At 48.5% G+C, this 15316-nt stretch overlaps 1 protein-coding gene across 1 annotated transcript in view; it reads right to left on the reverse strand.

The window, feature by feature from the left end:
* Positions 1–12719: 12719 nt before the first annotated feature.
* IFFO1 (intermediate filament family orphan 1) overlaps positions 12720–15316 on the reverse strand; it is a gene marked incomplete at its 5' end in the record, with an annotated part of 10042 nt that continues 7445 nt past the window's right edge. Inside the window, 4 exons of the mRNA XM_009082935.1 lie at positions 12720–13487; positions 14081–14211; positions 14387–14482; positions 15167–15287. Of these exons, the coding sequence (XP_009081183.1) occupies positions 13385–13487; positions 14081–14211; positions 14387–14482; positions 15167–15287 (451 nt within the window). The remainder of the gene's footprint in view (positions 13488–14080; positions 14212–14386; positions 14483–15166; positions 15288–15316) is intronic.

A 15316-nucleotide genomic window follows, 5' to 3' on the forward strand; every position in this document is an offset into this window, starting at 1 on the left:
TACCTTGTCTGTCTGTCAGTGGGAGAAGGGGGGGGTGTACTGAGCAGATGCAGATGGTTGCATGGTGCAGTTCTGGGACACCTGACTTGTGAGGGACAGCAAGTGCCCAATCCTGCTGGGTGCTGGCTGCGGTGAGTGGAGCCGTGGTATGCAGCCTGGTGAGCTACTTACTCCAGATATGAGAGGCAAGACTCCTGCCTGAGCCAAAATGAGGTGTGGTGCAGGGCTGTGCTCACAGGACTGCTGCATGGTGGAGTGGAAACCAACTCTGTGGCTCCATCCACCTACCTCTGGATTTGCTTGTCTGATTGGGTGTATGCAGAATAAAGTGCTGAGCAGATGACACTCTGCATGTGGTTTAGTAAAGGGGCACAAGAAACAGAAATTACTCTCCTTTCCCTGCCTTAGTAGGGGACAAGATACTTCCTGATGTTAACAAGGAGAATATTTGCTTTTACCTTTTTAAATTAATTGGTTTGCCTTAGAGGAAATGGCTGCCTAGGGACGTGTGGGTGGCCAGTGTTAGCATGGTGGAAGCCAGTCTTAATTCTGGCTTAATTCTGTGCGTAAGGAGGGGCAGTTGCAGTTAAGCTGCTGAGCAGCAAATCTCTGCAAGGTGAGTGTCAGCCCTCTGCCTCCCTGTGTTACCTCTGGAAGCATGAACGCTGCCAGGCAGGGACGGAGCCTCGCGTGACCTGTGAGGACTTGGGCAGATAAGTGATGCACTGCACGAAGTCATGTGGCCCTCCATTTTTAGCAGCTTAATTTAGCATTTAAAGGCTGATGTGTTCTCTCCCTGCAGGCAGGGTTGGAGCTGTTGTCGAGACCCCAACTGCTTTAGACCCTGATCTGGATGCAGCAAGGACTTAAGCTGGAGGACTTAAACTCCCAGGATCAAGGTATGCTGGATGTAGTTTCTTGAAGCCACTTATCTCCAGCAGTTGGGCTGCGTAAAAATTAATTTACTGGACTAGGGGGTGATGACTCAGCTGTTTTTCAAAAAGAAAAAGGGTGACTTAACCTGCCTCTGGATAGCAGCTGGGACTCTGAGCAGCTCATTAGCCCTGGCACAGCAGCAATACCGGACTTGCCCCACAATTGGCCCCATGGGAGGTTTAGGTAACTCAAGAGTTAAATGGAAGCCCCAGCCTGACGCTGGGGCTCACTGGAGACAGCCCTCCCGTGGAGCTGAGTTCCTGCTGCAGAGACTTGTAGCCTGCAGACCTGTCGGTCTTGGGTTGTTCCCATCCTGTCCTTGATTCCTCTGCTTGGGTGCTTTGAATGGCTGTCCTGTGCACTGCTGCCCCTGTATTTGTATGCGTGCCAGTCAGAACCTTGCTTGATAATCTGGAAGTGCAGAGAGGCTACTGTGTGTGTGGGGGGGATATGCCTGTTTTCCCACATGAAACAAAGATATTTTGAACTGGGTTAAAAGTTGAAACACTTCTACAAGCCACATTTTTCCTCTAAAAAAGCCTTGTTTCCTAAGCACAATAAAGCTGCCTGAAAATTCACAGAGAGCAAAGAATTCTTGTTATTTAACAAGACTGAGCCCTGTCCAACCTGAGATCAAATTGCTGTAGGAATGAGCAAATTCATGCAACCTGGGAGGTGGGGGTGGAGAAAGAGTAAGTGCTCTCAGACCAACAGTTGCTGGGAATGTCTTGAATAAAGGTTCACTGTGTTTTAAAATACTATTTCAACTGGTTTACAGACTTGCTTAAAATGCCTAGGAAAATGGTATGATATCCAGGTGAGGCAAGCCAGGAATCAGTCTTTAAAACACGGTTGGTCTTGTACAGAAACAGGGAGAGCGAGTGTGGCAGACAAGTAGTACAGCTTTTGGACTGCCTGGAGGGCTTGGTTTCTTCTCATATAACCGCCCTAAATACCACAGCTCTCTCTTGAAGCCTTGTTTTGCATCCAGACGCTGTGCCTGCAGATGGCACCACAGCAAGGCCCCTCCGGACAGATGGAAAAGCTAGCTCACTGGCCAGCCTGTCTGAGAACTGCAATCATGACCTAAAAAACTTTTTTTTTTTTTTTTAAAATTGACATATATGACTGTGGACGGCATTGGGATTAAAGATTGGAGATCTGTGGCAAGTGCTTCTCTCTTTGGACTAGGGGAGCTCTAGGTTTGTTCTTACAGCATTTCTGGGGAAAACTGATAGCAACACTTTGTCAGAATCCATCCTGGTTTGTGAACACCTTGCAAGGGGAAGGTATAGAAAGACACTGATCCTGGCTGAAGACTTGACTCTGCCTTCCTCGACTGACCAAGCACTAGGGCTCATTGCGCAGGACCATCGTGGGATAGGGATGCACTGGAGACAGAGAGCTCTCTAGCCTACCCAAGGGACAACTTCTCTGATGGGCAGCCAACAATTTCTAGGAATCGTAAGCTGTACCTTTTCTTCCACTTTTTAAGACAGCTAATGGTAATTAGCAGTGGTGTTACTGGAAAAATTAGTTTTATGGAAACTTTGAAGGTTTAGAGAAATTATTTTACATCACACAGGCATTACTTCCCCAAGAAAGGGCTAGCTGTCCTCAGACCACTTTCTCAAGATGTCAGCTCAAAACTTCAGCACTAACAAAGATGCTATGTAGTGAAAAACAGGTTGAGCAGATGTGGACACTAGTTGAGCTCACTTGAAAAATTACACCAAAAAGTAACAAAATGGTGACTGCATAAGCACAGTAAAAAAAGGTCTTGGATGTGTAAAACATACTCTGTCCACTTCTGAAGTAAATCAGTCCTTTGAGCAAAGCAATTGACAAGATCAGTGCAAGGAAGAGGAGATACACGGGTCCCTGATAGGAAAGGCTGTGATGCAAGACATATATTGAACAGTCACAAAAGACAAACACCTTAACCAATAATGTTGCAAACTCCTTCATAACAGATGCCATTCAGAAAATGCAGGGTGCTGACTTAAACTCAGGGTATGCAAACACCCCTGTGGCCTCGGGCAGTGCTCACAGAATGCAGGCATTTCATCAGAAACAAGCTGCCTGCCTTTGGGCAATTGTACTGTATGCACAGTGCAAAACCAGTAATTTATTACATACTCTTCTGAGAGGAATGTAATCTCTTACTCTAGGACAGCTAACTTACCTCCAATATATTACCTTACTACAGAAGTGTCATCTTCTTGAGGGAGTTATTCTCAATTAAATGTTCATAGAAGGAACAGTAGTGCTGGGTTACACTTTACTGCATAAGATTTGAAAAGGCAGCCGTCAAAAAGCTGAAGCTGTAGTCAAATGAAAATAGAAGAAAAACTCATAAATACTAGAAAATGAAACCTAAGAACCTAAAAAAAAGGCAGATTTTTCAGGAGACTACATGACAAAGAGATAGAAAAGGAAGTATGAAAACGCCTTTTAAATGACTCTTCGAGAGAAGAAAGCTGCCAAAAAGCTGTAATATGGTGTGGGAGTGATTAGGGAAGCTTAAGGCCATGACAGAAAAGTAAAGTTGATGTTTTGCCATCAGAAGAGCTTTGGGGTATTGCCAAACAAGAGATTTTCCTCAGCAGCAATGAGATGAAGCCACCACTGCAAACCGAATTGTCAGAACTTGAGAGCATGTCTGTGACATGAATAAAGCGTAGCAAACCCTCAGTACCATGTGCCAGACTCAGATGGTCTCCAGCATGAAATGAATAGGTAATTGTGCTGTAAGTAATTCACCACTCACCTCAGCCCCCCCCAGGCTGAAGAAAAACAATTGGATTTAGGTAAAAACAGGCTGGCAAAACCTTTCAAAGAACTGCCCTAGGATGGGGAAGACCACCCCCTCCAGGTTTAAAACTAGTGGCAAGGCTGGTGGTGCCAGAGAGAAAGTGTGAGTGACCAGCATCTGAGGACACCTGCCCCACCATTCAATGCCTTCAGAAGGATTTGAAGCAGGAGGTGCCAAGGTTTGTTGATTATGCAAAATGAACCAATACATTCAACACTGAGTCAGCCTGTGGAAAGGCTCAGAAGGATCTTGTGACCGAGTTATTAAAATGGTAGGTGAAATTCAAGGTTGCTAGATGAGAAATAATACGTGTAATGGGTGGGACAACTCTGACATTGAAGGTTTCAAAGCCCTCCTGCAGCACTGCCCAAATCCCCACCCCCAACAAGCGAGCAATCTTTGTTGGCCTTGCTCTAAGTCCTGGGACAGAAAAAAAAAAAAGGTGGTTTGTAATTTCTGTCACCTCCAGCTTTTTAGTTACGAAGTTGGATACTGGTTTAGGTGCTGGACACCCAAATACCAAATCTCACTGAATGCACATGGCCTTCAGCTTCTTCATCTCCTCAGAATCCTAATATGTCCTTATCAGCCTGACTGTGACTCCCCCAGAACCCTCCCCCCTGTGTGTGAACCCCCCAGGTGTGACCCTCCTGGTTTGGGGGTCATCATGATCTACAGGATCTCCTGCATGTTGATGGGCTAAAAGTGCCATCTAGACTTCATCTAGCCATGAAGTGACTTTAAGCGCTGGGCAAAAATGCTCACTTGTATTTTTGGAGGAGCAAAATAAATAAACTTTTCAGTCTTGAAACATTATTCCAGCCTGAAAACATGGTTAGGAGTCTTTACTCCCATCTGTTTCAATTTCTGATGCAAAGCAGGACAAAGCACACCAATGTCACATGTGGATAAAAGATATTTAAAAATGCCATCAGCTTCAGCATCTGGCTGAGGACTTACACAAGGCTGCTTGTGAGCCCTGTTCCCTAAGTCTTTCCAACCCTCCTGTTGTCCCGGGGCGGGTTAGTCACTACTACTTCTTGCTCTTAGATGCATGGCTATACATGTATGGCAACAGAACCTATGTTTTGACTCTATTCAAAAATATTCTGTAATGCCTCTTGGCATTGATGGCTTGAGATATTTATCCCTTTTGAGAGTCTGTATCATTTCCACCTATCAAAAAATGGTGACAGTTTTGTCTGTCAATTCTTTGTCCTTCTATAAATGTGTGCAGACCTTCTTCCACTCCTTTGCTATTTCTCCCCTCCTCCCTCTCCACTGGTTTCTCATTGGCTCCTGTCCACGGCCTGTCACACTAATCACTGACGTCATTTGTTCTCCTGTCCACCCAGGCTTTTTAAAAAAATGTCTTCCTCAATGAATTTAAAAACTGACCTCAGCAAACCATGGATTTCAGCAGCCAATGCTTTTTTCTCACCATGGAGGTTAGCATGCTTTGCAAAGCACTGTTAGCAGAAACACAGTGACAGTGCTCCACTTTGCTTTCTGCATCACTTACTCCATCTTCCCAAGCAGCCTCAGGCTTTGTGCAGTGGCTTCTTCATCGCTACGGCACCCCATGCACCTCTTCACATTAGTGTGCTCTAGGTCATCTGTGCCTGGAAATGTAGCAGTGTTCATTTGGAGAAGATCCTGTCAAGGATCCTCTTTATTTGCTAATGGCCTGAAAAATGCTTCATCATTCCCTCCTGACCATATTCTGCTCTTTCCAAATACAGATCAGACTGTCTGGTGAGTACTTCTCTTTTTTTTGCCTCATATTGTGGAGTTTTTTCCCTCAATTTCAGCCAAGAAAAGAAGTTTATATTACTGTTAGGATTGATTTTTTTTCTTTAATTATAAACTTAGTGTCCTTGGACATCCAGCTATTGCTATTTTTTTTCTGAGGTGAGATGAGCAGCTGAAGACCTTTTTTTATACAGCTGAATTACTTTGTTGTCCCTCTACGCACAGTTGCTGTAGTTGTCACGAGGTATATTTTTGTTAATTTAGGTCAGGCTTTATTATTATCAGTTATTCTTATTTCTAAATACTTTTGTCACACGGCTTCAGGGAAGTAGCTCACTGAAAGCTATCATCTCATGTGTACCACATCGCAGCTTTCTGGCAAACTAGAAAACCTGATCTTTCCAAAGACCTCCCACTTAATCATACTTTCTTAATACTCTCCCTAAACAATTTCACTCTAAGAGAAGGCTATGTAACGCCACACATTCCTCTGCTGTAGCATTTTTGTCCTGGCTGACGTCTTAATTTGTTTCTCGGTTGATCCCTTGTCCTTAGGCAACCATCAGTCTTAACTCTGTCTTCCATCTGTCATAAGGACATCTAAAACCATTGCCTTACTTGGGCATGCCATCATTTGAAAAATGATGAGAAACTCTCTGTGGCACAGCATATTTTTCACTATCCCCAGCCAAACTCTCCCATGACAACAAAATTTGCCTTTTCACACAAAGCAGAGAGGTACTTACAAAATAAATCAACATGTTTTTTGGGTGGATTCAGGAGTATATAAAAGACCCTTCAATACCTTGATGAAATTGTGTCAGAGCATATTGTTTGGCTATCGGCTCTAGAGCAAATGTGATTTTTAACACAGCTGGTAAACCAAATTCACAATTGCTCTTGCCTATTCCCCTTGTACCCAATGGGTTAGACTGAGCTAGCAGTTCTACCGTGTGGCTGTGAACATTAAAAGTATCAACTACATTTCTTCCTACCCTGAGAATTTCTATTTCCTCTTGCACCTTACCTTGCCCAGATGCAGTCTGCTGTTGGAGCTGAAAATGCTGCCACTTCCCATCTATGGTGATATTGGTCCAGCGTACTCATGATGCCTTTTGGTGGTCAGTCTGGTTCCTTTTCCACAGCATTACCTTAGTACCTAGCTCTTAGAGCTGCTCTCCCAAGCGATGACATCTATAAACCCCCCATCAGAGGACCTACAAGCATCCTCTCCTTGCTCTGTGCCAAGTGAAAGTCTCCCAAGCCTTTAGAAAATTTGCATCTAAAAGACTCCTCACTGTCTCTTACATCCACTGGAAGATTAAGTGATGACTGAGCTTCCCTAAAGCTGACTGTAGCCCTTCCAGTTCTCCATGCTGTCTTACTATCAGTCCCAGCATTAATCACCATGCGTAGGGTCTTGCCAGATGTTTTCAGGAGCATGTCCATCCAACCATCCAGGTGCATCTCCAATGAGACAGAACACCACGTTTTGCATTAATTCTAACCTTTCCTCTTGAAATGAGGCTTCTTACCTGTACCCAGAGTATTTAATATACTTGATCATCAAGTGGGACACACTGTGCCACAGGTACCCGAGACAGCAACAATCATGAATGTATAAAGAGTATGGCTGAAGGTATAAGGCTTAGGAAAAATCTATCTTCCGCAGCTCAAAACTAGAAGCAACAGATTTCTACGCAGCTTTGACCTCTCCTAACTCTTGGCTATGAAACAAGATAAACGAAGTAATAAACACATTACCAGGGAATCAAAAGTTGTTCCAGTGAAGGCTGTCAGCATCATATTTAGGTCCATCTAAGGAATCCTGATATGAGAAAAAGATAACTCACAAAAAGGCAAGTCACGTGGGAAAAGGGACAAAGTGCCTTCAGCAGAAGGGTGCTGGGTGAAAAATATAGGACCTTAACAGACTGGACAGACAAGTCAGACTCTTTCAGTGATAGGATCTAAAGTAGATGGGATCCAGGAATGACTGAAGGGAGGGTGCAGGCTCACAACACAGAGAAGAAGATCTAGGTTACTTAGTGGTTAGGTTGACTGAACCTTTTCTAGAGCCAGCGAAAACCATCCCACAGACATGCAGCGAGGTGCAAGGAGGGCAGTGTTCCTCACCTTCTCTGTGGGTCTTCATCAAGAAATTCAATGGGCCTGGTCAGAGTTACAGAATGTCTAGAAGGGACCACAGTGGTTCATCTGGTCCAAACTCCCTGCTCAAGCAAGGTCATCCTAGACCACATGGCACAGGATTGTATCCAGACAGTTCTTGAATATCTCCAGTGAAGGAGACTCCACAACCTCACTGGGCAATCTGTTCCAGAGCATGGTCACCCTCACTGGAAAGAAGTTCTTCCTTACACTTAGGTGGAAGTTTCTGCCCATTGCCTCTTGTCCTCTTAGTTAGCACCACCATGAAGAGCCTGGCTCCATTCTCTTGTCACCCTCCCTCCAGATATTTATATACACTGATAGTGTTCCCTCTCAGTCATCTCCTTTTGAGGCTGAATAGGCCCAGCTCCCTCAGCCTTTCCTTGTAAGTGAGGTATATCAGTCACCCAATGATCTTTGTCACCCTCTGGTGGACCTGTTCCAGGAGCTCCATGTCCCTCTCATACTGAGGAGCCCAGAACTGGATACAGAACTCCAGATGCACCTCATCAGGGCTAGGTAGCGGGGCAGGATCACCTCCTTCGACCTGCTGGCAATGCTCTCCCTGATGCCATTGGCCTTGGTCACAAGGGCACTGCTGGCTCATGGGCAGCTTGTTGTCCACCAGGACCCCCACAAAGCTGTTTTCCAGCAGGTCAGCCCCAAGTCTGCATGGGGATGACTTGCTGGGGTTATTCCCCCCCAGGTGCAGGACCTTGCATTTGCCTTTGTTGAATTTCAGATAAGTTCTTCACTGCCATCTCCCCAACCCGTTGAGGTCCTTCTGAAGGGCTGCACACCACTCTGGTATTGGCCACTCTTCTCAGCTTTGTATTGTCAGTGAACTTGCTGAGGAGCCATCTAACCCTTCATCCAAGTCACTATTGAGTAAGTTAAACAATACTGGGCCCAGTATAGAACTTTGGGGGACACCACTAATGAAAAGCCTCCAACTAGACTCTGTGCTGCTGATTAGCACCCTCTGGGACCTGACATTCAACCTTCCTAAGATTGCCCATGAGGATATTGTGAGAGACAGTGCTGAAAACCTTGCTGAAGTCCAAGTAGATAATATCCACTGTTCTCACCTCAAACATCCAGGTAGTTGTCTTGTTGTAGAAGGCAATCAGGTTGGTCAAACACGATTTGACTTTAGTGAATTCATGCTGGCTCTCCTGCTCAGCTTCTTGTCTTCTATGTGCTTAGAGAGCACCTCCAGAATAAGGCACTCCATCACTTTTCCAGGGATTGAGGTGAGGCTGACTAGCCAGTAGCTCCCTAGGTCCTACTTCTTGACCTCTTTGAAGATTGGGAAGACATTTGCTTTCTTCCAGTCCTCAGGCAACTCTCCCGATTGCCAGAACCTTTCAAAGATGATCACTATGATGCCCACCACCTCCCTGAGCACTTGTGGATGCATCCCATCAGGGCCCATGGACTTGTGGATGTCAAGTTTGTCTAGATGATCTCTAACCCAATCCTCCTTGACTGAGGGAGTCTGCCTTCCAACATTTCCTCTTTCCTAGTCTCCTGGGTCAGACATTCCCGAGAACTGGTCTTGACAGTGAAGACTGATACAAAGGCGGCGTTCGGTATCTCTGCTGTCTCTGCATCCTCTGTCACCAGGGTCCCTGCTCTATTTAGTACTGGGCCCACATTTTCCTTAGTCTTCCTTTTGTTGTTGACATATTTGAAGTACTTGCTGTCCTTTTCATTCTTGGCCAGATTTAATTCCAGATGAGCAGTGGCCTTCCTCATCTTATTTCTACATACTCTTGACAGCATCTCAGTATTTGTTCCAAGTAGCCTAACCCTGATTCCACATCCTGTGTAACTCCTGCTTGAGCCTGAGTAATGACAGGAGGTCCTTGTTCACCCCCACTGTTTAAGGAACCCACAAGACTGCAGACTGTGTATCCTCAGAGATTTCAAGTACGAAGAACAGAAGGACTGACATCTCTGCCTTGAGCAGTCATTGCCCAGAGGAGCAGCAGGTGCTGCTAGATGCCCATTTGCTTAATTTCATGCTCATGGGGATGCGACGTTCTTGAGTCTGGAGAAGGTAGTACTTGAATACGCACCAAACCTCTTGGACTCTTATTCTTGGCAGGGCCTGTTCCCATGGGACTCTTCCAAGAAAGTCCCCGAGAAGCTAAAGTTATCCCAGAGCTCTGAGCTACCTTGAAGGTAGCTTCCTTCAAGGATGAGAGCTCACCTTTCAGATGACTGCGAGGGAACATCATTAGGGAAGGGGTAGAGGAAGTGACTCTGCATGCCACAGGATCAGAAATGCATTCAGCAGGGAGCCAGGGCTCACTTCTGGAGCATGCCTAGTGCTGCCTCCTGAAGTCCTGTGCCAAGAGGCTGATCTCAGCATGTGGGAGCATAGAGTACAGCGGTCATGGCAGAGAACTGCATCCCTCACCTCAGATCACAGGCTGATTGTGTCCCTCAGTGCCTCATGAATGCAGGATGCTCTCAAGTGGGTCTGTCCCAGCCTAGGGACAGCTCTTTCCTCAAGGGAAGGTTTATCTACTACTCCTGCTGCTGATATAAAAGTTATGCCTGTCCTCACCTAGGCACAACAATCCAAATGTTGGGGAGGGAGAAGCCAGAACAATCAGCACATTTCTAAACTGCCCAAGTAAGCTTCCACCAACATGGACTTCCGAGGGGTGGGGAAGCTGATGAATAAGCCTTCTTAAATATTCAATGGGAGGATCTCATTGCCAATCCATGCATGCATTGCATGATCCTAGAAGGATGGTCTTGGACAAATGTTCATGGAGATCACCAGTCAGCACACACAGCCCTGAGCCCAGATGCATTCTGCCACAAAACCCCATTCAGCCTGTTCTTGGACTGTACCTGGGCATTAAACATTCGCATTAATGCATGCACACCGAGTAAGACAGCACATCATACTGCTGCCTGAACAGGCACTGCCAAGAGGTGTCCTGGAAAAGGGATGACATTAGGGACTCAAGAAGCAATACAGCACTGTAACCAACAGGGCTCATGGAGAAAAGCAGGCTAGACACTCCCCAAATAATGGAAAGGAGACCACAGAGGAGTTCAGTAGATGGAAGGACCACATCTCCTTGGATCCAGCATCAAAGGTGTGAGGTCACCCACTGCTGCACAGGTGGATGATCTGGTTAACACCAGAGGCCTTGGGCTGTGCTTCCCATGCTGAGAAATTGCTGAGGCAAAGGATCCATGCTGCTTGTCCTGCCAGAGAGGTCTTGGAGGCTGTGAAACTGGTGGAGGAACAGAGCCTCTTGTTGGTGATACAATTCACCAGAGAACAGCATTTTGCACATATGGGTGGCGGAGATTTTGGTTTCACCGCAAATGGAGTTCTGACAAGCAGTGTGGGACTTGGGTCCCCAAGTGCCTCAGTGCATGGGCATCTAGCAGCACCTGCTGCTCCTCTGGGCAATGACTGCTCAAGGCAGAGATGTCAGTCCTTCTGTTCTTCGTACTTGAAATCTCTGAGGATACACAGTCTGCAGTCTTGTGGGTTCCTTAAACAGTACCAAGGCAAAGGTATGCATGTCCTGGATTATGCATGGGAGAAGCCAGAAGTTGCCAGCCACTCACAGATCTCTCCACAGGAGAGAAAGAACAGAAAACACTGCAAAGACGTGTACATGAAAGGGGATTTGCATTAACCAGAACAGCCTCCAGGCAGGATAGAAAGTGATTCCTGATCTGCTTCGTGTGAGGCATCATCACTTGAAAGCTAAAAGACTGATATATTAAAATATTTCCTCTGGCTTTAACCTTTTGAGGAGGAAAAATACAAAGGGAAGAGGGAAAGAAATGGAAACAGTTGGGCAAGGTGGCATGGAGGAGAGGGCCATGGCAAGCACTGAGGCACACACCTCCCACCTGCCTGCACAGCCACAGGCAGCCAGGGCAGGGGAGCACACCTCTGCTGCTACCCAGTACCCTGCTGCTCCCATTAAACACTCTCCTGGCTTCATTGCAAGAGGCAAAGATGGCCCTCACGAGTTGGAGCCCAGCCACAGCAGACCACTGGCTGAAGAACTGCCATTTCCCAGCAGCAGCAGTGCTCCAGCTGCACCCTGGCCTGGGAGGTTCCCTTGGCTGCTGACTTAGGCTGTTTGCAGGGACTCACCTCCCTGCCAGCTCTAACCAGCCAGCTCAGCCCATGATGAAATGCCAACACATGCCTTAACACATCTTACAGGCACAGGCAGAGAACCTCAACCTGCCCAAATGCTGACACTCTGTGCTGAGGTGCACAGTTGCCATGGTGCTCACAGCTCAAGCATGTGGCAGTGCTAGCCACCCAAGCTGAATCTACGGAAACTCTTACATCTGTCAGCCCCTAATCTATCTACCTTACTCAATCTTAGAGATAATCCCCAAACTCTGCTTTCTCACCTATTCAAGACCTTTAGTGAGAATAATTTTCCTGCAGAGTTTCACCTGCCTTGGCTGTACAGCCTGGGTCCACTGCTCAGTGGATCACACCACCCCTCAGCAGGCTGCTTGCCCTATCCTGACACCCTGCAGGCCCCAGCCTCCTGTCACTGTCACCAGAGGAGCACATGCTGCAGCCAGCCAGGCAAATGCTACAAGAGATGGTGGCACAGGGGATCCCCCACCGAGATTACACAGAGGTTGGATGTGGCACTGAGGGAAGGTGAGAAGATGCTCTGGGATTCCCTGGTGTGGCAGAGACCAGGCAACAGAAGAGGAAAGTTCACAAGTCACAAGCCAGAATCAGCTTCATTTCCAATCCCTCAGCCTCAGCATCAATGATGCTCCAGGTTAAGGACAAGGCAGACCACACAGCACCAGTGCTACATGCAGCCTGTTGAGGGCCAGTAGCTCTCAGAACAGGTATCTCACCACTGTCTCCTCTTCCAGTTCCATCGGGCACGCCAATAGGACAGGACTGTCCCAAGAGAGGCCCCCACTGTTGTGGGACTGGAGGTCTGGTGGATGACACCCCCCGCCTCAAGCCACATGTTGCCCGCGGCAGCAGAGGGAGAGCCCACACCCAGCAAAGCTGTAGAAAAGGAAATTGTCCCATTTAATGACCTCGCTCCCGTAACACAGACGTGAGCGCACCACCGACGTGTGGCAAAGCAAAGTGCACAGTGAGTGGGACTCAGCCCCCACCCTGGAGCAGGGTGGGAGGACTCGAGGTGCCCAGCATGGCAGGGGGACCAGCCAGGCGCCCGGCCAGCAGCAAGGACAGGGAGAGCCCCAGGCTCGGTCCAGTTGGCACCAGTGTCAGGTCCAGTTTGCAGGGAGGTACAGCTCTCATTCGGCTCTGTGTAGCGCAGGGAGGGCAGGGGGCAGGTCAAGTGTACCAGGACGGACGCCAGAGGAGGTGGGTCTGGGGGCACCTGGGACCAGGTCCTGGAGAACGCCACTGTGGCAGGTTTGGAGCCTCCCTGCCCGAACCACGGCTTAACCAAAGCAGAGAAAGGGAATAGAGAAGGGGCTGAAGGCTGAGCAGCCCAGGTAAGGGCCTTCAGGTCTATCTAGCTATTCCCATTTGCAAGTTATCCGGTGAAGGCGGGGTGTGGGATCTGCCAAGCACCCCAAAACAGGAGTGAGCCTGGGTGACAGACGTTTACCAGCGATTCCACGTCCCTGACAGTCTTTCCCAGGTGTGACTCAGGCACCCCGTACCAGGAAGGGGGTCCGAGGGAGTAGGGCATCCCCTCATTATCTGATGGAAGCGTCGCTGGGGGGATCGCGGTCGGACTCCTCGCTCTCCTCATTTGGAGCCGACTCGCTGTTGGAGGCTGGGGTGAAGGCAGGAGACTTTCTGCAGAGAAGAGTAAAGGGCAGCGGTCACAGCATTGCCCAGGGGGAGGGAAAGAACCCAGTTCAGTATGGGCAGGGGGCACCCAGAGTAAGGAGAAGAGAAGCTGAAGTGCTCCCCTGGATGCTGGGGAGGGTGTTCCAAAGGACATCAGCAAAGAGGTCAAGACCATGAAGCAGAGCTGGGGGAGATGCTGCAGGGGCCTGCCCAGTGCAGGACCCAGACAAGGCATGTAAGGCTAGGGATCTATGAAAGCCCACCACAGAGGTCCCCAGCCTGGAACCACTCTGGCTCTGCACGCCTTTGAGGACCTATACAATGTCACTTCACAACAGCAACACCTCTCTTCATCGGGGGTGTCTGGCTTCACCTGTCAGAACTGACTCCTGTGTGCAGCCAACCTTCTGCAGAGGTGGCAGCATGACCTGTGTGGAGGCTGATCACCAGGAGTCCCAGAGCCTCTGGGAGCTTCCCTCTCCCCATGCCACATCCAGGGCAAGGCGGAAGTACGACATCTTTCAGCTCCCACTCACCACCACCCTGGCTCCAGACCTTGCCCAGGGCACGGGTATCCCATCCCTCCTTCTGAAGCTCACCTGTCCCCAGACTGGGTGATGAGCCGACGGCAAGTCTCCATCTGCACATCCAAGCCTCGCTTCATGCTGCACATTTCCATGTACTCGTGAAGGTGCCGGTTCATGTCGTTCTTGGCTGTGGCCAACTCCAGCTGCACAAGGGAAACGGTGCAGACATGAGCCCAGGACATGTGGTACAGGGCAGTGGGCATGGTCAGACTCGGGGCTGCTGCCAATGACCTGCTCCAACATTGTCTCCCTCCCTCAGGGACCCACTCCCCCACTTCACACCCTTCTGTGCCATGTACTCCCCACTTCTTCTCTCACCTCTATTTGGTCGATGGTTTCCTGGTACTCCTTCTCACGGCTCTTGAACAGTGACTCTGTGTCCTTAATCACCTTCTCCAAGCTGTCGTCCTGCTGCTGAGGAGAGCAGACGGCATGTTTAGAGGCAGGGAGGCATCCAACATGAGGAACCAAAGGCAAGAGAGAGAGAAATCAGAGAAAGAATTGGCAACACTGGGAAAAGAGGAAAAACATAAACAGTGTAGTACAAATAAGGCATGAGTCACTCCTGCCAACATGAAATTCAGACACCCAGGACTCGCCATTCTGGGCAGTGAGCACATCAACCCAGAACATGCCCAGAAATGCACAGAAGCTTTGGAGAGCACAGACCATGCCCAAGCATGACACATCCCTTGGGGGACTGCCGAAGGCTGAAGGTGCAGGATGACAAGGGCTTTGGCCAGACATTGAGGCCTCTATTTGGACAGTGGGCAGGTAGGCTGGAGAACTTGAGCAAGGGATCACCAGAGACCAGTCCAGCCAGAGGAGGTCTTCTCTTCTGGGAGGTCTGTGGCTTTCCCCATGTGTGTGGATCACATCTTTCAGGCTACAGGTCCCGAGTCTGTCTCTAACAAGGAGACCTCAACAAAGACATGGTAACATATTCATGCAGAAAAGGTGGGAAAGCATCTGTACAGGCCTGAAAAGGGATAGAGGGGCTGAAATCTGGTCCCTGAGGGAGCATCGTTCCAGGCTCAGGCAGGACCAAATGTCTCAACCCAAGGCTGGATCTTCGAGGGGACCTGACACCACTGTTACCTCCCCCTGCACCTCTGCAGCTGCAATGGCATATCCAGAGAAGTCCTCCCAGAGGAGCAGCGTTTCTTCTGTCTCCTCCCATGTGAGGCTGTCACAGTCATCCTCAAAGTCATATTCCCTCCTGGAAGCAAGGGAACAGCATATCAGCAC

Source organism: Acanthisitta chloris, unplaced genomic scaffold (genome assembly GCF_000695815.1).
Source record: "Acanthisitta chloris isolate BGI_N310 unplaced genomic scaffold, ASM69581v1 scaffold10079, whole genome shotgun sequence".
NCBI classification, from domain to species: domain Eukaryota; kingdom Metazoa; phylum Chordata; class Aves; order Passeriformes; family Acanthisittidae; genus Acanthisitta; species Acanthisitta chloris.